Raw genomic sequence first — 22,302 nt, 5'->3', positions numbered from 1 at the left:
GACAAAGTAAGGTCACAGACTAAAAAGTGATGAAATGACAATACAACTGAGACTAAGTAAGTAAGTGCTGTAATGGTATTGATGTTAGCGATCAGGTGGTTGCTGTTTGCCGTTTATTTCATTATTTCACAGCAACTTTAACACACACATTTCGCCTCATATTTGAGCAAACTCAGGCTGTTTATTTAAAATGGTCAACAAAAACAAAACCAAAAAAAAGCAGATCTGATGGATGAAAAACAAACCCTTAAATGAGAATTCCACACAAAAACACACACACTGATAAAAATCAAATCCCATTCAGCGCTTGTCCAGGTCCGAGGTGGAAGGCAGTGAGGAGCAGATAAATGACTTGACCGGCCGCTCAGAGCACTGCGTCATGACTGAGGTCAAGGCTCGCAGGAGGCGGTTCCCCTGGGCATAAGGACACACTGGTGGTCCTGTTGCATTAAGTGGGGAGACCAGACAGGCTGAGGGAGAGGTTGAGATGTCACTGAAGACCTCTGCTGTCGGGGTCAGCACAGCCCCTGAGGGCCTTGTGCCGTACAGGCCTGGCGCCCTGTGAGAGGACTTCACCTTGGCTACAGTGAATGTAGGCAATCCATTGGCTTGGCACTCAGGTGGGGGTGGGGGGTTCAGCTCATCTCGTAGTGAGCAGGTGGACTGGGCCTAACTGTAGGCCCTCCCATTGCAGTCGTGTCTTTGTTCTGGGTCCAGAGCTATGGTCACTTGACTCCACCTTAGTCCTCTATGCCCTTTTTGCTCCTCTGATGGCCTTCCTGTACTGCTCATGATTCAGCACGATGCTGGTTGGTGGAAGAAATATCCATCAACAGCCCTATGCTGTACTTTTGGATCCCAGCGCAGGACATAACATTTGATGGATGTTAAATGGTTTTAAAATGTGAAAGAAATATCATAAATAAAAAGTCATGCATTCATGCACATGGTGACTATGGGGAAAAAGATAAATACTATTCGCCCCCATTACAGATTAACCCCGAGGACTTTGCCGTCTTCATTGATTAAGGTCTTCTTTGTGCTAAACCTCAATGACTTTTACTCCATGAAAGCCAAAGTGCAGTTCCTGTGCTCAATTTCAAGTACTATTCCATTTTAAATATTTCCAAATGATACGATTTGGTTTCATATTAGTTCCAAACTCAATTTAAATTGAGCCATGATCCACAACGGGGCATTGAGGCTGTGCTCCATTTCTAATTGGTATTAACAAGAAACGTTACACATATGGCTGTCAATACCCGATAATAAAATAATATGGGAGATGTTCACATGCAAAAGTAAAACACACGAAAACGCCCAATATATTGCTATAGGAGTGGACCTCGAGAAGAGAACATCAGATGAATGCGGGCCAACATGAAACCCAGTACCCTCTCAGTACTGGGCTGAATGGGTACTGAAGGACAACACATCTCAAGGAGGGTACGCATGACTTGGAGCCAAACCTTGGTGTGGCTGGTTTTGTTCAGACTAAAGGAATTCCACGGATGATAAAGCGTGATGTTTGACTCACTGTGAACTCTTGTTGAACTTAAGCACGCATGGTTATTTCACTTCAGTTCTTAGTAAACGTTAAGCTATGCATGTATGGACCTGCTCCAAATGACATTTTTCATTGAAGGCAGAAGTGAAGCAATGTAGTGATGTTCGTACAAACTTCTGTTGAGAAAGAATCGGTTAAGGGCTAACAACCTCAACATATGCGACTGAAGTTGAAAGCTTGAGAACAATGGTATTGGTAAAGACTTCTTGCCTTAAGCAAATTCCAACAATAAAACAACTTATTTTCGAGGAAAAGGGATTTAGTGGGTTACATAGTAGTGCTATGGATTGATCTTGGTCCAAATCCCTTCTGAATTAATGTGAATCCATCTGGCAAGGCTTCACGTTAGGCGTTTGTGGCCGAACACCAAATACAATGGTTTGGACCAATTTGCATCCATCTCTGAGGTACTATGTGATCTACGTGATTGACAGAGGCATCATCCATCCACAATGTAGTATTTCTTTGAAGGTTTCTGCCTTCTTCCAAACAGTTTCCAAGGACGACTTTACATATGTTTCTGTGTAACAATCCATCAGGTAGGGATAACAGGATACGTTTTAAATATGGACTCCAATCCCCCTCCATCAGTAAAACACATGCTAGTGCATCAGTTACAAGTTATAGGCCATTATGGGTTATCAGGGTTAGGGGAAGGCCATTATGAGTTACCAGGGATAGGGTTAGGCCATTATGGGTTACCAGGGTTAGGGTTAGGCCATTATGGATTACCAGGGATAGGGTTAGGGTTAGGCCATTATGGATTACCAGGGTTAGGGTTAGGCCATTATGGGTTACCAGGGTTAGGGTTAGGCCATTATGGGTTACCAGGGTTAGGGTTAGGCCATTATGGGTTACCAGGGTTAGGGTTAGGCCATTATGGGTTACCAGGGTTAGGGTTAGGCCATTATGGGTTACCAGGGTTATGGTTAGGCCATTATGGGTTACCAGGGATAGGGTTAGGCCATTATGAGTTACCAGGGATAGGGATAGGCCATTATGGGTTACCAGGGTTAGGGTTAGGCCATTATGGGTTACCAGGGATAGGGTTAGGGTTAGGCCATTATGGATTACCAGGGTTATGGTTAGGCCATTATGGGTTACCAGGGATAGGGTTAGGGTTAGGCCATTATGGGTTACCAGGGATAGTGAATCAAACATTCTGGCTACACCACCTCCAAAAAGATTGCAACAGGGCGAAAGCCTGAACATCCATATAGCTCCGCCCCTCTGTGTCTGACAGTGAGAAAGCATTTTTTGAAATTTGATAGTGGGCAGGGATTAGCAGGTAGTTTCCCTTAGGCTTTCAAGTCTTCAAAGGATACAAATGCGCCAAGACTCGCCCATGGCATGAATGGACCCAATCAGTCCTATACAATATTATGGGGCAGGAGTGTTTTAGCAATTTAGTGCAAGTCAACATCTGTTTGGATGTATTGAAACATATATGGCTGGCCGTAATATGGTTAACAATCATTTATCTCAAACCGTAATATACGTCCCAAAAAAAAGTCCCAACAAAAAAGTCATGAAAATAGAAATTGCTTGATGGGCATGTTTATCTATTTACCATTTATCAGACACTTTAATCCAAAGCAATTTGTAGTAAAGCAGGTATGTTGGAGGGGCATCTCGTTCAATCCCCTGGGCATTCGGGGGATTGAACCCGGAACCTTTGAGTTGGGAGTCGACGCTGCTACACTGTCCTTAGCTCTCATGTGAGTAACCTTTACAAATAAATCCCACTGCCAACTCTACCATATGAGTGATCCATCATCTATCGTGGGGCCGTATAAACATTGGGAAGTGACACGGGAGATAAGAGGCAGACCGCAATGTCCAACATCCGCCTCTCTCACAGCCGTTCTGTGACATTTTAGGCCCGCTCAGTTACGGGCTGCAGAGCGAAAATGTGTCACACAATTTATTTATTTGTTATTAATATTGATTTAATGTCACACCGTGTTTTTTTTTTAACAAGTCTTCAGTTACTGCACTTTGCCTTTTAATGGCAGGATATGAAAGCCACAAACACATTATTATTAACACATTTAGCATATTCCTATGATAGATATATATATATATATATATATATATATATATATATAGATATATATATATATATAGATATATATATATATATAGCTATAATGTCTGGGAAACCCCTCATCACGGGTCAGTTCAGCAGAAGCGTTCTGCTTGTGGCTACAAAAAAGCTCATTCCGGGCATCAACTTTCAGCATTGAAACGAGTGTTCCATTTCACTTCATCCCAGAAAAAAATCGTCAAAGTCTATGGCCGTTCAAACGTAAAATTGCATCAGCGCCCCCTTGTGTCCGCCTCAAGTCACATCCAGTGTCTCAGTGGACTAAACGGGCCAAAATACTGCTCTAGGACGGGAGTGCACCGTTCGAGGTATAAAATCATACATTCAGACCCCATATATCATAGATATATCTATATATAGATATGGCTACAGATATATCTATAGATATATATACCCGGCGTGTATGTATAGCCCCCTTAGAACACCTCAAGGTGCTAAAGTCTCTCCCTCACCCGTCTCTCTCCTCCTCCTGCTCCTCTACTGCGGGGGTGGCGGTGGCGGCGGCGGTGCTCCTCGTGGAGGTGGCGGGGGTCTTGTAGCGGGTGAACCAGGAGGGCAGCAGGTTGCGCCGGGGGCCGGGGGTCCGGGCCAGGCGCACCATGCGCGGCGAGCGCCACACCTTGATTGTGGAGTCGTCGCTGGCCGACAGCAGCAGCTCCTGGTCGGCGGGGCTGAAGGCCACGCAGTTCACCACGTCCTGGTGGGCCAGCCGCGCCAGGCAGATGTTGTAGTGGCGGTCCCAGATGTAGCCGTGCTTGTCCTCCGCACCGCTGCAATGTGGGCGGGGGGGGAATCAGAGTCAGAGAGATTTATAGGCAACAACAACATTTCTCAGCCCAAATAGGGGTTTCCTGAACTACCCTTATCGGCCGGATTATGGAGAACCCCAAAGAGAGAGACGCCGAGATCGTTTATTGGCCTGTGGCATGTGCCACAGCGACCACTGACCTGCCGTGGCATACGCCGTTCAGGAACGGTAACTGCCGTTCCCAACAATGGTATACGACACCAGCACGCCCCGCCTCCTCCGTATAATTGCAAGACAAGTATTGCTGTATATGTAAAGCTATATATATTTGGTCTTTATTGACACTATATCACAACATAACGCCGTAAATAAAGGGATATATACGTTTCTCTTGTCCGTTCTGTTGTTAGGATATGTGCGATCTGTTTGTTGTTACTTTTGAAATGACAAATGCTTTTGAAAACAGCCAGACTTGCTCCGGTGACGGTAGTTAGCCTAGCCCCCTAAACAGGTCTGACTAATCGATAACAGAGATTTAGAGCTATAGAGGCAGGTCCCTATATCTACCATGGGGTGGCACTGTAGCCTATGGCTAGACAGTCATCCATTTTTCCACTCGTGTTTTATCACGGTGTCCTAGTAGCGTAGCCTATATAGCCTAATGTATGACTGCTTCAGCTCATAACTATTCAATAGGCCAAATATAAAGTTTTGCATTAGTTCTTATTGGTGTTTAACCAAAAAATTAAAGTAGGCCTACAGGTTCCTATCATTTAACACTGATCCAGTGTCATAAACCTTTCTATACCAACATGATCCAGTGGTATCATGGCATATAGGCCAACCGTTTTTTCCGCTGGCAAGCCAATTATGTTAATCGAAGGTTCCATTTCCTACTGGAACCACCGTTTTTCCGCTGGCATGCCACTCATGTAAAATGGTAATTACCAGTTTATACTGGCACCTACCGTTTTTCCACTGGCACGCCACTCATGTAAAATGGTAATTACCAGTTTATACTGGCACCTACCGTTTTTCCACTGGCATGCCAGTCATGTAAAATGGTAAGTACTAGGGATGTGCATTTCTGGCAAAAATACTATTCAATATTCGCTGAGAAGTATTCGAATAATATTCGAAAATCGGTCAATCAAGAACCCCCCACGCACGAACGCACCTCGGATACACGCACACACAACGACACAGGGCGAGGCTTGTTGATTTGTATGAAATCAATCAAAATTATTAAAACATCGCTGTTTAGATGATTAAAGGCTAGGCTTACTACCGTCACCGGAGTAAGTCTGGCTTTTTTCAAAAGCATCTGTCATTTCAAAAGCAACAAACAGATCACACATATCCCAACAACAGAATGGACAAGAGAAACGTATAAATCCCTTTATTTACGGCGTTATGTTGTGATATAGTGTCAATAAAGACCAAATATATATAGCTTTACATTTACAGCAATACTTGTCTTGAAATTATACGGAGGAGGTGCTGGTGTCATATACCATTGTTGGGAACAGCAGTTACCGTTCCTAAACGGCAGTTACCGGTCCACCTGAACGGCAGTTACCGGTCCACCTGAACGGCAGTTACCGTTCCTGAACGGCATATGCCGTGGTATGTCAGTGGTCGCGGTGGCACATGCCACAGGCCAATAAACGATCTCGGCGCTACTGCCCAAAGAGGCGTGAAAGTATTGTTTGAAGCTACTTAAAATACCAACACTCCCTCATTTACTTATTGCAGTATAGTGGACATTGCAAATTATATGTAGGTTATTATGTAATTTGGAAAATGTGCTTTTTTTCACAAGTCATCGATCCACAGCAGTGAAGGACTTCCTCTACTAGCTTGTTAGCAGTACCATTTTGTCATAAGCTGCGTTTCCATCCCCCTGATTCTAAGCAAATTTTGAAGTATCGAATCAGTAAACGGTGATGGAAATACCAAAATTCGCATAAAAATCCTCTAATTCGCAAAAACGTTAATCTGCTTGCTTGAGGTGATTTTTTAGAAATTCGAAAGAGAGTAAATGCGCAAAAAGGGAGATGGAAACACACTTTTCGAAACAGCTGTGACGTAGCGAACATTGAACACACAGGACTGACAACGTCCGTCCGATTTCCGCATAACGTCCGGCCATAGCAACCCTGCCGACATCAACTTGTAGCGTCAATATATATATATATATATATATGATGTCTATGTTTGCATATCCTTTAATTATACCGTGTCCATTAGTCCCTGATATATGGACACCTACTAAGTAATTCCAGTCAAATTGTCTGTTCAGCCCTCAAAACGAGAGCTGGTACATTGTGGAAAATGCATTAAACTGTAATCAGATAACGCGGTTATATGCTATAGACCCTGGAGTATCTGTGGTATAAAGGCTGTGACGAATTTCGAATTATAAATATGTACAATGTATCCTTTAAATACGTGGTACAGATGGCCAATGTGAATAATAGATACGTGTGGACCGCTGAAAAGGTAAAATTTTTCCTTGCTGTCATCGAAGAAAAAAACATTACAGCTATTTTAGATGGAAAACAACGCAATTCCACTATATATCAGGACCTAAGAGAGGCTGTTATCAAAAGGATACGGCAAGCCCTGGAATGTGTGTAGTTTTCCGCTCCAACCACTTGATGGAATTTATTTTTTGCGAATTTTCTAAAGATTCGCTTCACCTTTTTTGGAAACATGACTAGTGACAACGCTATAACGGCATTATAGTCCACACAAGTCGATTTCCGGCTACCGTGAATAATATAATAGAGGTGCCAACAAATTTAAAACAGCCAAGTATCAAGAGGGAAGACTTTTAAGTAAAAATTGTTAGCTTGGTCTGGACTTCCTGCAACATAGACCTACCGGTAAGGAACAGAGTTGGCACACAGTATTTTTTAATACACTTCCGGTATGCTCACTTAGTTGTTGATGCTTAGTTTTATGTGTAGGGACCCTAATCATGCTACTGCAGAGGTTTGGTGCTATTTTGAGCAATGATAGTGGTTAAAACAATGGCGATTTGGAAGCGTTCGCTGTGCCCCTAGCAAATAAAATCAAAAGGTATTTGGGCTGTTACATTGCTCCGGGCAACTTTGAGCAAGCTCTATATTAGATTATCAACAAACGAAGGTGTCTTGAAGGCTTATTTTATGGGTTTTCATGCTGGAGGAAACGCTGGGTTCAATTTCCGCCGGAATTACACCTTGACACGAGCACCGTGGATGAGCAATCACAAGCCTGAGGCGTGTCTTACGCCAGAGAAGCGTAGCCGCGGCCTCACTGACCTGGCGACAAAGTCCCGGCTGACGTCCAGGAAGATGAAGAAGCACTCATCGTTGGGCGTGTAGGCCTTGTGCGAGCGCAGGATCATCTTCTCCTCCCGCAGGTTCTTCAGGTCGATGACGTGCAGGTCGATCTCCTCCGCGATGGGCGGGGGGCACATGGGGTCCGAGATGACGCAGCCGGCCGGCCACGCCCTGCTGTTCACGTACAGATACCTGGTACCAGGGTAGACGGCAGAATGAAGATTTTAAAAATTTATTTTTGCATTTTTATGCTCTATGACAGTGAGATAGAGAGGAAGGTATGGGAGATAGAGGGGAGGAAATGCAGCAAAGGACCAAGGGGCAGGATCCGAACCCGGGTCACTGCGATCAGGACTGAGCCTATATGGTACGCGCTCTACCCAGACAGAATGAAGCAACAGGGATTGCCATTCAGGTGGAAATGGCTTAGTGGTGTACTTGCACTATAATAAGAATGGAAATCCGGAGGAGATATCTGTGAAGGTTGAAGTCTCCTCTGGATTTGTATTTCCATCCAAGAGTAAGTACACCCCTATCAGCCTTCGTCGGCTGAACCCGTTCTGCTCGGGACTCACACAGTGTCTTTTTCTTTTGATACTTTTGACTAAAATGTATGAAGTTGTTGAACGGGGGGAACATTTCTGTAAAATGCTAGCGTTCTGCTACTTCCTGACAAAAAAATGCTTGAGTTGTCTTCCCATCGACTGCACCCCAGCTTGCGAGCGCGCCGTGGGAATGACAACGCCCCTGGCACAGGCTCCTTGTATGAACCAATGTGTTGACTTTGTGTCAATATGTACAACTTAAATCCCCTTTTCGTAATCTCCTGGGTGTTTCTCTTGCTTTAATAGGGGATTAATTCCCCTTTAAATAAATAGACCCGAGCACAAAGAAGCTGCCTGCTACTAACATTTGAATCAGCAGCGATAAGTAGCTTTGTGTCATCATTGTGAGTCAGCAGCGCCTATTGGGTCACCTCTGGGTGCACGCACACAATCAAATACTTCTTCCATCTGCCTACTCATCTTCTGTACCTATGACCTATGACCCCCATATGCTAAATAACGTTATACTATCTTTGCATTTGATATGCATGTGACTCATGCTGTATCTGCGGCCGTCCATGTGAAGCCCCCAGAGGCAGAAGGACCCTCGCCCTACCTGTGGTCTGGCGAGAGACCCATGCCGATGATGTGTCCGTGGATGTCGATCACGTGGTCCAGAGAGTCGAAGAACTCTTCTGAGCTGCGCTCCCCGCCCAGCACGGGCCCGCTGGTGCTCATCTGGTCGGGCATGATGCGCTTGATGCCTGGGAGGGAGGGAGGCACGCGGTTAACAAAGGGGGAGGGACTATGCAACGGACACAGATTGTGGAAAGGTTAAAAATGAAAGCACATCAACCCTGCATCCGTGTGAACTCACTGCCACTCAGTTTGGTTCAAGAACAACCTGCTAGAATGACTCACATGTCGCTTTTTGTTTTTTACACCATTACGGTTTTTACAACATTAACCATGTCTCAATGTATAGGTGTATACACTATGACTGGCTTTAAAGGTGACATATTATACCACCAGGTGTGAGTGTGATCAGCCTTTACAAGCCTTTACAACCATGCCCTCCTCAAGGTATGCATATGTGTCATGTGATCCAGCCTGCTTTAGGGCGGTACCTATCTGGTGCGGGGAGTACGTCAGGCTCCCGGTGGTGAACAGCAGGTAGGTCTTGTCCTCCCCCTCCCCGGGGGCCGAGGCGGTGATGAGGGAGGGGTCGGGGGTCTTGGTGTAGGCGCGGCCCATCATCCGGGCCACCGTGGCCTCGGCCTCCAGCTCGGCGGAGCCGGCCCCCCGACAGCGCTGGGCGAACCCAGGGGAACAGAGAGCGGCCGGGGATTAGACGGTGGGGCGAGTGAGAGGAAAACTAACCGGGGTCTGCTGTAGAATTTGGGTATTTTAAGCAGTACACTGTTTGTACAGCAGATGGCGCCACTGCTGTTTGGTTGACTAGTACTGTCTGGCCCCGGTAAAGCCAGAGTAGAAGCTTTAACCCAAGTGTCTTGTTATCATTTCCTGTAGATCATTCTAAAGTAGTACTGGATTTTTTTATTTTTTCAACTGTTCTAAGTGGTGCATTTATTTAATTTTTACAATGAACATTACCTTTGTACATTGTATTACCCAACAAAAAGGACTCGCTGTTGCAACAACTGTGTGATAATCACATCGGTGCGAGGTGACCATTTATGACCAAACGGCTCCACGACTTCGCAGCGGCCCACCTGCAGCACCTCCAGGCCGGAGGACGTGGGCTGGGGCAGCCGCGGCGTGGCGGGACCCTGGCGCCTCAGGCGCTCCTCCTCCTCCTCCTCCTCCTCTTCCTCCCCGCTGCCGTCGTCCTCGCTGTCGGTGCCGCCCAGGTCAAAGTGCAGCGTCTGGTGCGGCCCGGCCCTCGGGGCGCGAGCCCGGCTCTGGGCCCGCGCCAGGGACTGCGCCTCGTAGTCCAGCAGCAGGTCCGGGTTGTCGTGGCGACGCGAGTGGGCCACCATGACGGTGCGCACCGTGCTGGCGTTGACGTTCTGGATCTGGAAGAGACGCTTCACCACGTTGACGTTCTCCGACTCGATGTCCTGTGGGATGAAGGAGGGGAACTGGCTGATCACACTGCCAGCCGTGGTTCAGGATCACTAGGAGAGGGATGTTCCCCTTTTAGTCGGATTCGTCTTTGGATGTCGTTTCTATGTTGTAATAAGCAAAATGTGATTCCGCTGAAACAAGTTAGCTCAATTATCGTCAAGATATGTAGAATATATATATACAACCAATACAAAACAACAAATAGACAGAGGACGTTTGTGCCCTATGCTGAATAGCGCCATTATGTCAATACTGTTTTATAAAACAAGCCATAGTGGTTCATAAACCTATAGGTTCAGATCCCTTATAGGAGGATTCTTGGTCTACTTTGGTCTCCGATAGTCAAAGGAGCCGGACATTACCCCTCAAGAGCCAAGTCCTCAGTAGCTTTCATCTTTACCAAGAAAGGGGTTGTGTCTGAGGCCCACGGGCCCCTTCTTCCTCCTTTAAGAGACTTCCACAGATGGCATCCGAATAAGCAACCACTTGCCCGCCCATCGGCTTTCCAAGCGGTCTTACAGTGGTTATCTCCTAGGTGGTGAGTGTGGTGAATCCTAAATGAAGAGTTGACCATGTATCACAGCACAAGCATCCCCTTGAAGGAACTATCAGTCAAACATTCAGACTAATAAAAGGTAAAATAGGTCCAGCCGTGTCACTGAAATAAGATATAACCAAATGACAGGTTACACCCAAAACTAGGGGTGAACGGTACAAACGGAATAGAAAGAAACAGGTTTGAATTCAGTGTTGTTGAAACTAAAATGGGATAATTCCCAAACATTTACTGGACGGCCCGATGGGTAGAGTTTCCCTGCTTTAGCCAGGTTTAGCCATAATGAAATAATGAATCCCCTCCGGGAACATCCCGCCATCCCACATCAAAGGAAAATGTAAAGCAGCAGAGGGCTACGTTGGTGGTGTGGTATTCAAAATAATTACACATCTCATTAGCAGCTGATGAAGGTCGAATTTCTTTTTGTTTTCTTTCTTCAAGTTATTAGTCATCGGATATTCAAGATATATTTATGCTCTGAACAACAGAGGACTGACGCGGGGAACTAAAGACGCAGCCATTAAAACTGACATTCGATATGTGTAAATTGGTGGAGGCAAAAAACCTGGAAGGCTTTGTTGAGCCAGAACACGGAGCAGGAGGTGATGTTGCCGATCCAGTGCAGGTTCCCAGAGATCAGGTGGCTCTCGTTGAGCCAGCATCCGAACACGTCGTAGGGCTTGTTCCGCACGCGCGACAGCAGCGTGTAGTTGTCTGTGGTGATGATGGTGTGTTTTGGTGGGATTGATGGGATGACAAGGCCAGCCAACACACACACACACACACACACACACACACACACACACACACACACACACACACACACACACACACACACACACACACACACACACACACACACACACGTTACATAAATACAAATTATGTTTGTTGCAGTAAAATACAGGTTGATAATCAGGTTCTTATGTTGCCATCGAAACACTACACACACTGGATGACGACTAAAAGGCATTATAACAAGCATAACTATACTTTTAAACAAATTATTTTAGAATTAAGAAAAAACCCACATGATCATATAAAAAGCGATGAACTGGTCTGTATTGTATTGTGACAAGCGTGTGTGCATCGTGGTGTTGTTCGTGTATGTAGGTATTTTGATGTGTGTGTGGTGATGTGGTGTGGTGAAATGTGTGTATTGTAATGTGTGTGTGTATTGTAATGTGTGTATGTACTGTGATGTGTGTGTGTATTGTGACGTGTGTGTAGTGTGACGTGTGTGCACATGTCCCACCTAGACTAATGACGGCGATCTCCCCAGAGGAGGACTGGTGCGGTCCCAGGTAGACCCCAGACACCAGCAGCAGGCTGTCGTCAGCGTTGAACTGGGAGAACTGGGTGTATGCCCAGTTGAAATGGAGCATACTGGAGCTGTGCACCAGGGAAATGATGCCATCGGGTCGCTCCGTGTCCCATAGCTGAATGTGAGAGGAAGAAAAAGTGAAATACATTTGTTTTACTTTTACTCTATTAATGCATGTGAGAGGGTCATAATGGAACAGCAGAACATTTAAGAAGGAATCGTAACTCGGAAGTACCACATGTAAAGTGGTATATTTTACCGGCTGGAATATTTTTCACCTTTCTTGGTTAAAAATAACATTTCACTGACCATTTGGCAGAAACATTTGAAACCAAAACCACTGACTGGTGAGGCTGAGAACAGCATTAGTAAACAGTATACATTCTAAATGGAAAACAACTACAATAACTCCCAAGAGCTGCATGACCCAGTTTCTATAAACAACAACGGGACAGAGTGCAGTGTCGTCTCTTTCATCGTTAGCGTATGAAGTGGTAAGCACAACTCAGCAGAGGGCGTACTACTCTAACGCACCTTGATGGTGCAGTCCTTGGAGCAGGAGGAGAAACGGTGGCCCCTGTGGGAGAAGGCCAGGTGCAGGACCTGGTCGTGGTGCTCCGTCAGGGTCTGCACCTCCTCGCAGGGGATGCAGTCGTACAGGCGCTTGAATTCCCTGTACCAAGACACAGAGGCTACGAGCGCACACGCACGCATGTGCACACACACACACACACACACACACACACACACACACACACACAGACAAACAGCTGAATGATCGTGTGACATCATGACAGCAGGGTTGATGGTCACTGATAGTTGGATTCCTTGCTCATGGAATTTGTAATGTAAAAGATCTACTTCTTAAAACGGAAAGGTTTTGTTGATTAACTGAAAATACTGGCCCGGTTGATCAAACCAGTCATGACAAGCCTCCTGTTTTCACTAAAACATCAGTTACTAATATAATTTCAAATCCCTTCGTTGTGCAGATTCTGCATGAGAGCATTTGGCCCAAAGGCACCTGCCACATATGTAAACAATGGCAATAAAGCTCATGGATCTTTGTGATAAGACATTTTGTAAGGCATATGTATAGCGCATCACTGTGATGAGGTCCAGAAACGAGGTACTGACGCACATTGATTCCAAACCACGAAAGTGCTATTGCAACTGTTTAAATTTGTGGCTGACACACTCAAACAAAATAATCTTCACCAGTATCCACTCCAAGAGATTCCACTCCATGACACTGGTGATGTTGAATGTTTTTTTTTGTTGCTTGTAATGGCTCATCAACGTCATCACACCTGGTGGTAAATTAAAACAGGTGCCCCTTTAAGAGGTCAGAAGAATTAAAGGCCAAAGTGACTTCACTGAGAGGGCTGAGGTACCTGGGTGTCGAGGCACTGTGCGGGGGATGCGGTAGTAGCTGTAGAACAGCTCTCTCCACAGGAACTCATCTCGGGAGACAGCCAGCCACTGTCTACAGGTAAGGCCAGCACTCAGCACAGCATCGTGGGGTAGATGGAGGAAGATCTCCAGCACCAGGCTGTCTGGCAGGGCTGGGCCACACTCCATGCTGACATCCTACGAATAAAACGTAGCGTTTTAGTGTATCCGTCATGGCAGGGAACGTTTATATCGTAAACTGATGCTGATGACATTGAGTACATTTAAATGGGGCTCTGTGCAAACAAAAAGGACCAACCCCTTTCCCTGCTAAGGACATTAGCATTGAGATTTGTTAGCTGCAAGCTTTATTTTTCGTTAGTTCGTCCCATCATGTCCAGTCTACCGTGATCCCGAATGGGTCTCCATATATTCAAAACAACAAATCGAAGCATACCGAAACACTGAATCGATCACTAGGTTTTTTGCAGTCAAGGTTGTGTAAACAACCAATGTTCATGTAGATTTGTTCTATTTATATATTACTTTCCCATAAACTAGTAACGTTCTTGACTTGTCAAGCTCTCCCTAAGTTCACCCATTTCTGCTTAAATAAACTTTAATCTACATACATGTGGCCAATCAAGAACACCATTTAGCATGTCGCACTATCAGGGCATGCAACACAATGAGATACACAGTAATAACAGAGCGTTACAACTTGGGCTAAGGTGTACATCTTGTCTAGCCAACTAGCTTGAAAAAGAGCTACAGCTAACTGGCTAACAGAAGAATTGGCAGCTTCTTAAGATTTATTTTTCTGCTTGGGAAGTTAATGACAACGGTATTCGGAAACATCAATTCATAATTGGGCAATTTATTCATATAGCACATGAACCATAGCATTTATTTATTATATAATGGAACTGTGACCAACCTGCTTGTCCGAAGTATGTTGCCGAGAAAACAGTGCGTTACGGGTTAGCTACTTGAGATGGCCCAACGGCCAGACCCGAGCAAGTGATGCCAGAGCCTCTTGAATACTAGATCACCCCCCACCCCTTCAATACTTAATATTATATTCAGTTAGAACTTTAACTGTCAGGGATTTAAAACCACGTAGTTAAAAAAGTATCATACCGATATGTTTTTAAAATCGTAAGATATTTTTTAAGTAAAATATAATAACCCTCAACTATTTGTTACGTTATTCAAATTGGAGGCATGTAGGCAAGATAACTGACTGACTTAAATAACAAAATATTTAATAATAACTATTATTATTATTAATAATAATAATATTACATAAATCGAACGTTTTTGGTTTGCTATAAGTTTTTTATGCGAAATAGATTGAAATGTATTGTTCTAAGAAGAACAATAGTTGAGCGCTGCATGCAGCAGATTTTCTTGTGGAGCAGGTTGTTAAACAAATATGTCAAGAAGTTCAAATTATAAAACAGACATGTCTATATAGCAAGGTTTTATTTAGCACGAAATAATACATATCATTTTGTCAAAGGTGTCACCTAAACATACGTCACAAGCGGGCACGGCCGTGGCGTCACGCCCATAATTACCCGTACATCTGGTGTATATGTTTCTGAAGCGTTCAGGCTTTTACATGTGTAGCCTACCCTCTTACCATATCCTTACCACTTATCTCATGGACATTTTAACTGAAGTTAAATTATGGCGTGACTAATTGAAAGTGGTATGTATATTTTAAGAAGCCTATTATTCAATTATATTATATTATATTATATTATATCAATATGGAAGTAAATATCATGGTTAATTATTAAGCTATGGAAAATAAACACTGTTATAAGAATGTAAGAATATAATTGCATATACATTAAGAGGAAACTCAAAATAGAAAAAGGTTAAGAAGAGATAGCTCGCTGAAACCCTAAACCTCATAGGGGTTGTACAGGGTTACATGTTGTAGTATCTAGTATCACCCTGCTCTTGCGAGAAAAAGATACAACGATCTCTACAAAATACAAGCATTTCAAGAGTAATTTTAATTGGTTAAACTTTCCTTCTAGCTCTGTGCTTTGTCTGTGAAGATGTCTCGTTAGAAGACTGCTGTGAAATATGCTGTTGCGACTGCTCAAAGGAGAGGTCCACCACCAGAGGACAACAATACAAGCCCCAAAGTAAAGCCTTACTGTTTTTATTATATCGTTTCACTGATATAATCCAATGCACATTTGTACTGCCCAGTACTTTAATATTAACCATGTGTAAATCTAATATGAATGAAGTATCATTTATATAGTTGTGATTTTTTTCCATAAAATTGTATTATGTTTTGATTGTATTCCTACCGTTGTTATTTCCTGTCTTTGTATGTATGTATCATTGTCTTATTGTGTGCTGCTGTCCTAACTAAATGGGTAAACTAACCATCTAATGTAATCTATTCCACACAAGTTATTTTCTTATACTTTCTTTGTTTCCCCTACTAGGTGAAAAGGTTTGGACGGTCCAGAACAATGAAACACCAACTGTTCAACAACCTCTTCCAAGGGGCCCTCCCTAACTCTGACCACCACACGTTCACTAGTGGTCTGCCGAATGTTGTTCTGCAACTTCCTGCTGTTCTTTTGTACCTGTGATAATGATGACCTGTCTGAAACGCTTCTTTTGGGAGCGGGGATATTGTCTGATGTCTTACATGTATATAAAGGACCGCAGGTAATTCTGATGAATTGCATTACGAATAAGATAAGCTAGGATAGTACTTTAAACCCAGATGGAAAATAAATAATGGGATAGTAATATTGGTTTGAGGATTATATGCAATGAAGAAATAGGTAATTATGAAATAAAATGATTTGGTTATCAAATAATGCATTTCATGTATCTTGGATGTATCGGCTTCAAGGTTCATAGTGACAGTCATTTGCGTTAAAGCAATAAATGGGTTATTTGCTCGAGATTATGTATAATGTTTAACAATGTTTACTCAATTTCAGTATCCTTTTTTTTAATAGTAAATAATCATCACATAGACATTATAACCTAATATAATAGAGTCATCAAATAAGTACAAAACTCCTCTGACTGAAATATGAAGGGCAAAACTGCTGTTTTAGTGGTTTATTATTGTCAGTGGTTTGAGATTATTTGTTCGATGGTTTTTGTTTTTTTTAACAATTTCAGACACCTCTCCACCACACCAACATTGTCGAAAGTAACACACCCTGACCACCAGATGTCATTGACAAGCCACGAAATGACGTCAGACATCAACATCTCGTTCGACGCAAACTTCTCCGTGATAGCCAATCAGATTCCAGTCAGACATACTTGGTAAAGATGGCGTCTGCGAGAGAAACAGAAGAGTGGACTGAAGGCTTTACCGTTATTAAAGACACGCATTATCGTTTCAGAGACCATACGAATTGATTTGTCAGTAGGAAATACGTTTCATCTGGCCGCTCTCGATATTTGGACATTGTTTTATTAAGTAGAGTTCGGGCGCAGACGTCCTCAGCTTTGTTTTCGATTGGAGACAGCCCGTGGTTTGGACAGCTCACCAGCTTCAAGTTGGCAAGCGCGAATGTTAGCCTGGATAGCATTTTGCTCTGCTGGCTTGGATCTGTATCGGTGTCCATGGAACCATAGCAGGACCCCTGTCGACAACGGACCATACACCGTCCGCCGAAGTCGTTCTCGTACCAGCCGCCGTTGATGAACCACACGGATTAAAATCGTTGTCTGGAAATAGAGGCCATTGATCTGTCATTGCGACACTGTTTTCAGCGTCGTGGCAGAGTGACTGGCCGACATGTATTTTCTAACCGGCTGGCCCCGGAGGCTACTTTGTCCGCTTAAAAGTGAAGAGGAACCCTTCTACATCCAGCCCAGCACGCAGAGGTTTTACTTTGCGGTTTTGTCGGAGACTCAACTCAGCATCTGGTTTAGCCGGGTAAGCAACTGCTTTAAAACGACTGTAGTGCTGACTTTCTGTCATAAAAACACAAGAAGGGACTTGTTGTTTACAGTCAAACAATTTTTGGGTACCAATGTTTACAATAGAGCCCTCGCACTTTACATTCATACTAGCATGGTCATCCATGGTCAGCCGTGGACATTCTTCGTTGTATGGGGACAACCTATTCAAATAGGCTATATACTATCAATTCTATGAACGTAGCGGTTTCCTGGGCAGTAAACCTCGTATAGCCCAGTTTGGACTAGCTTTGCTCTTGGATCTTGACTTTATATATTTAGGCCTACAGGACTTCCATGACCGCAGAATGTCGTTGCTCTGTGCATCTGAGAATTGCATTCCAAGCATTGCGATTTATCAGAAGATCTGATTTGGGAAATGTCGAATCAAGTGAACAAGTGAAAGAGAGTCTCAAAGTTCGTTGAGCGGTATAGGGAGGGTCTAAGCGTTTAAGCCTACGTATTTCGCTTTTCCTAGAGCTTTCGAGGTAACTCGAGAAGTGGATGTTTAACATATTTTCTCGTAATGGTTGGACAAGCGTTAGGTAGAGCATACCAGTACTCCACAGTATTTATCTGTGATGAGCATATTAGCGAGGCCTGGGGAAATTACTCCATTTCTAAATGTGGACCATGGTCCACATTTAAATATGTGGACCATGGTATATATATATATATATATATATATATATATATATATATATATATATATATATGATAATATGATTTCCTTCTTTTGGCCAACCCCCCCAACCACCTTTGTAAGATATTCACATATCCGACATGGAGGTGGAAGTCTTTATGGTGCTATAAGCCTCATTGCTCTTATACTATTGTATTACCACACAATGTATAGGGGTCATTGTTTATTTACACACACGCACACAGGAAGTGCCCCTGGTTTGCTTACTCTAGTCTTCCTCTATGGGAGTCTAGTCTGCCAGTGAACCAAGTCGGGGAGCAGTCGTAAGATTCCTCACATGAGTGTGGATTGGAAACAGTTCCCTTCCCTTCCTCGGGGCCAGGACCTTTTCACATCTGTTACATCCATGATGTTACGTTAGCTCAGCTCAAACAAAGTCCACACCGTTGGAATGTCTACATTTGTTTGACCTGCTGTGGTCCTGTCTCTACCTGCAGATCTACAATATGTTGAAGCCGCATGTTCAAGGCAATGGCTATTATAAGTCAATGGCTATAGATTCTGAAACAATTGACTTGTATGTCACACAATACCATGGGTCATTGTATTTAAAATGAATAAATGACCAGGCCCAGACTGCTTCCCTCTCGAAATAGAAACCAGTAGAATTCATTCTGATTTTCTTTTTTTTTCCTACTTCTGATTGTGTGATTGTTGATGTCTTTCGATCGGCAGAGCTAGAGTTTAATTCAACTCCTGAGACCAACATTGTATCATTTTGAAATGGACCAATGTTTGGTCTATTAAATATGGTATTTAGAATTTCAGGAATAAATCTTATGTTTCCCTATTATTGGCCTCCCAATTCAATATGTATGACCCTGTCAGTCTTCATTAGACCTTTGTTTAATTAGATATTACCTTTTAGAAGTTGGCCTGCATCGAAAACAAGTTTTCACAATACAAAATGACAAAACTATTCAATTACTCCAACAGAAAACAATGCTTAGATAATAATCCTTCTAAGGATGTTGCATGTCAGCAGTTACAGTTAACTCCAGGATACTGGCACTTGATAACCTGACTGACTCCAAACCATCACCTGCTAATATATTATGCGTTTGCATTGCTTTTCATTCGCCCCATTGACAAACAGTGCTCGTCATCAACAGTGTGCCGTCGGTGCTCCACAATGTTTATCACTAGACATTTACACCTATGTCTTGTCATCCCATCATGCTATGGCCAGACCTGCCCCAATCAGGGTCGTCTTTTTAAGGCACCACAGTTTATCCGTGAAACACCGTGGCTTTGCATCAGCTCTGCCTCCTTCCCCTGTGTGTGTGTGTCTGCGTGTGTGTGCGTGGTTGCGTGCGTGTGTGTGTGTGTTAGAGAGAGATACTGGACATATCTAGGAACAGTAGGACAGTGTTTGGGTGAGTTGTTATGTGGGATTATGATCCAAGTATGTGTGTGTGTGTTTATGCAAGAGTGTGTCGATCTGCAAGAGTAAGTGTGTATGAAAGTGTGAGTGCATGCAATGGTGTGTCCTCGGGTAATCCTTAGTTCCCACAGGACTTATTGTGTTACTGTGTGTGGATGTAGTGGAGACGGCGAGCGTGGGAAGCATAAGTGGGTGGGTGGGCACAGGTTGGAGTCCTCCACACTGTGCTCCTGCTCTGTATGTATCAGCTCCTGAATGCTGGCCTGTTGCAGAAAGGTAGCTCAACCTCCTTGTTGTTCCATCACTGGCTCTCAGAACAAGCTCCCTCTGTCCGCAGGACACAAGTGTGGAAAACCTTCAGCAATTATGTGTTGTTGGGAGGATTTTGTATGATGGGTCTGGTGTTTGATTTCTCCTTCTACGTAGAATATGAGCACTCGCCCTTTCACCAATGTCAGGATTATTACATATTGTCCAAACCAAGTCTCTGCCTCTAAGGGGCCTCTACTTTGACGGACCTCTCGCATTGAATTGGTCCACTCGCGTAGAACAGTGTTGATTATTCTTGAGGTCAATGTGGCCTTATCATCTGTTCCGTCTGCCTGTTGCATTACTTCAAGTCATAACTGTCTGTCTCTCTGCTCTCTCACTGTTAGGAACTATAACCGGAGAGCCGTTTAAAGATCATTAGAAAAGCCATTATCTCTTGTCTTCTTGCTTGATACGAGTTGATCACTATCAAAAGCAAGCATCCAAAATGGCATGTTGCATCCTGAAAGCTTTTTTAGGCATTTACAGCTTGTGTATTTCAGCCTACACAGTCATTGCCACCGAATGAAATTCTGCCAAGATGTATATTGGTTTTCTTTAAACCAAGGCATCCTGTCAATTCTGTTGAAGTTGTGGCTATTTACTAGGTGGACAATACAGCAGACCCAGCCAAACCGTTTTTGGGGTTTAATTTGATTGGAGATGTTCTGGAAAGCAAATTATATTGGCCTCTCCATTTTAACAACACCATGCAAGTTATGAAAAAATAACCACCATCATACAACAACTCTTACTCTACTCTTAGTTAGTTTTTGCCTCAGGCCCTTTTTTTTATAGGGCCCGAAGCAGTTCCGGTCTCTTACAGAATAGAGAAAGAAGCACACGTTGAGATTATTCCAGAGACCTAGATAATGCAGCATTGTTCAGCTAAGGAGGCATTTTTATATTGCCCCAGTTTGCCACGTGCCCTCTATCAAGTGTCTCCTGTAACTTAATTAACCAAGGTATTTGTGTATGTCAGCCCCAATCACCAATACCCATGAATTAAATTGACCTTATTTCTTTGCTTCGCCACCACGAATTTAGCCACATTATGAGTGCTGCAAATGATTTATTCAAACTATGTGAATGGCTATTTCACATAGAAATAGCCATTCACATAGTGAATGCCCCCCACGCACACACACTAGAGTTTGCATTCATTATATTTCAATCAAGCTTGTTGCGTTTTTGAATGGACTGCTTCAAATCAGATTCCGTCATGCAGAATGGATGAAAAGACTCCCTTCTCATTTCAAGTGGAAGGCGTCTTTTCTTTTGGTCGCACAATTTTCAAGTGAGCTCAACTCTCATCACGAGTTCACAGTAGTTTTCCTTTGGCAATTTAAAGTTTTAATGTTGTGGAAGGAACACCAACGGGTACAATTACTCTGTGCTTGGTCTCTAATTACAGTGGTAGGAGGTTGTGTGTGTTGCCCTTTGATTGATTGCATTACTGCCCTACCTCTGCAGTCAAGACCTGAGGAGAAGATTGCAAACAATGCTTGTTTTAGAAAGGATTTAAAAAAAATATTTTAGAAATATAGAGAAGCGGGAAATGGGATTAACATTTTCTTTACGAATGCAACATGACTTGATGCATGAAGTTCAGTGAAGTCGGGTGGTTTGACATGGATACAGCGTAGGTTTCTTCGAATTGTCTTTCTCAGAGAAGATAAACAACACTGAAACCAATCCAAACAGTGCTCATCACAAGTTGGATCTTTAATAATATGCCTATGCCCATGGGGTGACCAGTGGTTGGGGAGTCCTCTCTAGGGATCTAGTCTAGTCAGTGACTTGTTTAATGGAATTGCAGCTAACCATCGTATAAAGTTGATTCAGATATGTGTGGCATACAGGTTAGGAATATGATATGCTTTTCAGTAGGTTGGTCATTCCCTCAGAGTCAGGGAGGTTTATCGTTTCGTAAACTTGATGGTTGAGGAAATCATTCAGCATATCTCCTATGCACTGGGGAAATTCTGCACATGAATGTTGAACAAGCATAGACAGCATAAGTGGGCAAGGTGTCATTCAATTGAGACATCATTAGTGGAGAAAAATACAAGCTTCCTCTGGCTTTATTTTGTTTAAGACCTGTTGCTTTTGTTCATCCGAAAGTAACTCTGTGTTAAAATCATCAACTGGTTTTCTTTAATCTATTTCTGTAGATCAACTGAACTATTAGGACCGTCATTGTTCTTATTAGGTCTAGAAATAGGGACAGGACAGTCAAGTAACCTCACGTTCTTGAGATTATATCGTCTGAATGGATTTTTTTTTA

At 43.4% G+C, this 22,302-nt stretch overlaps 2 protein-coding genes across 3 annotated transcripts in view; one reads left to right on the top strand and one right to left on the bottom strand.

Moving 5' to 3' along the window:
• Positions 1–117: 117 nt before the first annotated feature.
• fbxw5 (F-box and WD repeat domain containing 5) lies at positions 118–14,710 on the bottom strand. Its single transcript, XM_079734800.1, has 10 exons — positions 14,594–14,710; positions 13,659–13,854; positions 12,799–12,956; positions 12,196–12,379; positions 11,506–11,654; positions 10,030–10,377; positions 9,424–9,607; positions 8,913–9,060; positions 7,731–7,943; positions 118–4,444 (listed from the first exon to the last, which is right to left on the bottom strand). The coding sequence occupies exons 2-10, from the start codon at positions 13,843–13,845 to the stop codon at positions 4,123–4,125; spliced, it is 1,893 nt and encodes a 630-aa protein (XP_079590926.1). The 5' UTR covers positions 13,846–13,854; positions 14,594–14,710; the 3' UTR covers positions 118–4,122.
• A 2,281-nt stretch (positions 14,711–16,991) lies between these two features.
• ric1 (RIC1 homolog, RAB6A GEF complex partner 1) overlaps positions 16,992–22,302 on the top strand; it is a 43,071-nt gene continuing 37,760 nt past the window's right edge. For both annotated transcript variants that reach the window (XM_079735248.1, XM_079735247.1), the window contains exon 1: positions 16,992–17,596. In XM_079735248.1, the coding sequence (XP_079591374.1) occupies positions 17,456–17,596 (141 nt within the window). In that variant the 5' untranslated portion in view covers positions 16,992–17,455. The remainder of the gene's footprint in view (positions 17,597–22,302) is intronic.

The sequence above is a fragment of the Pollachius pollachius genome (assembly GCF_949987615.1).
Source record: "Pollachius pollachius genome assembly, chromosome: 4".
NCBI lineage: Eukaryota > Metazoa > Chordata > Actinopteri > Gadiformes > Gadidae > Pollachius > Pollachius pollachius.
The sequence above is the reverse complement of the archived record's forward strand: the minus strand, read 5'-3'. Positions and strand labels throughout refer to the sequence as shown.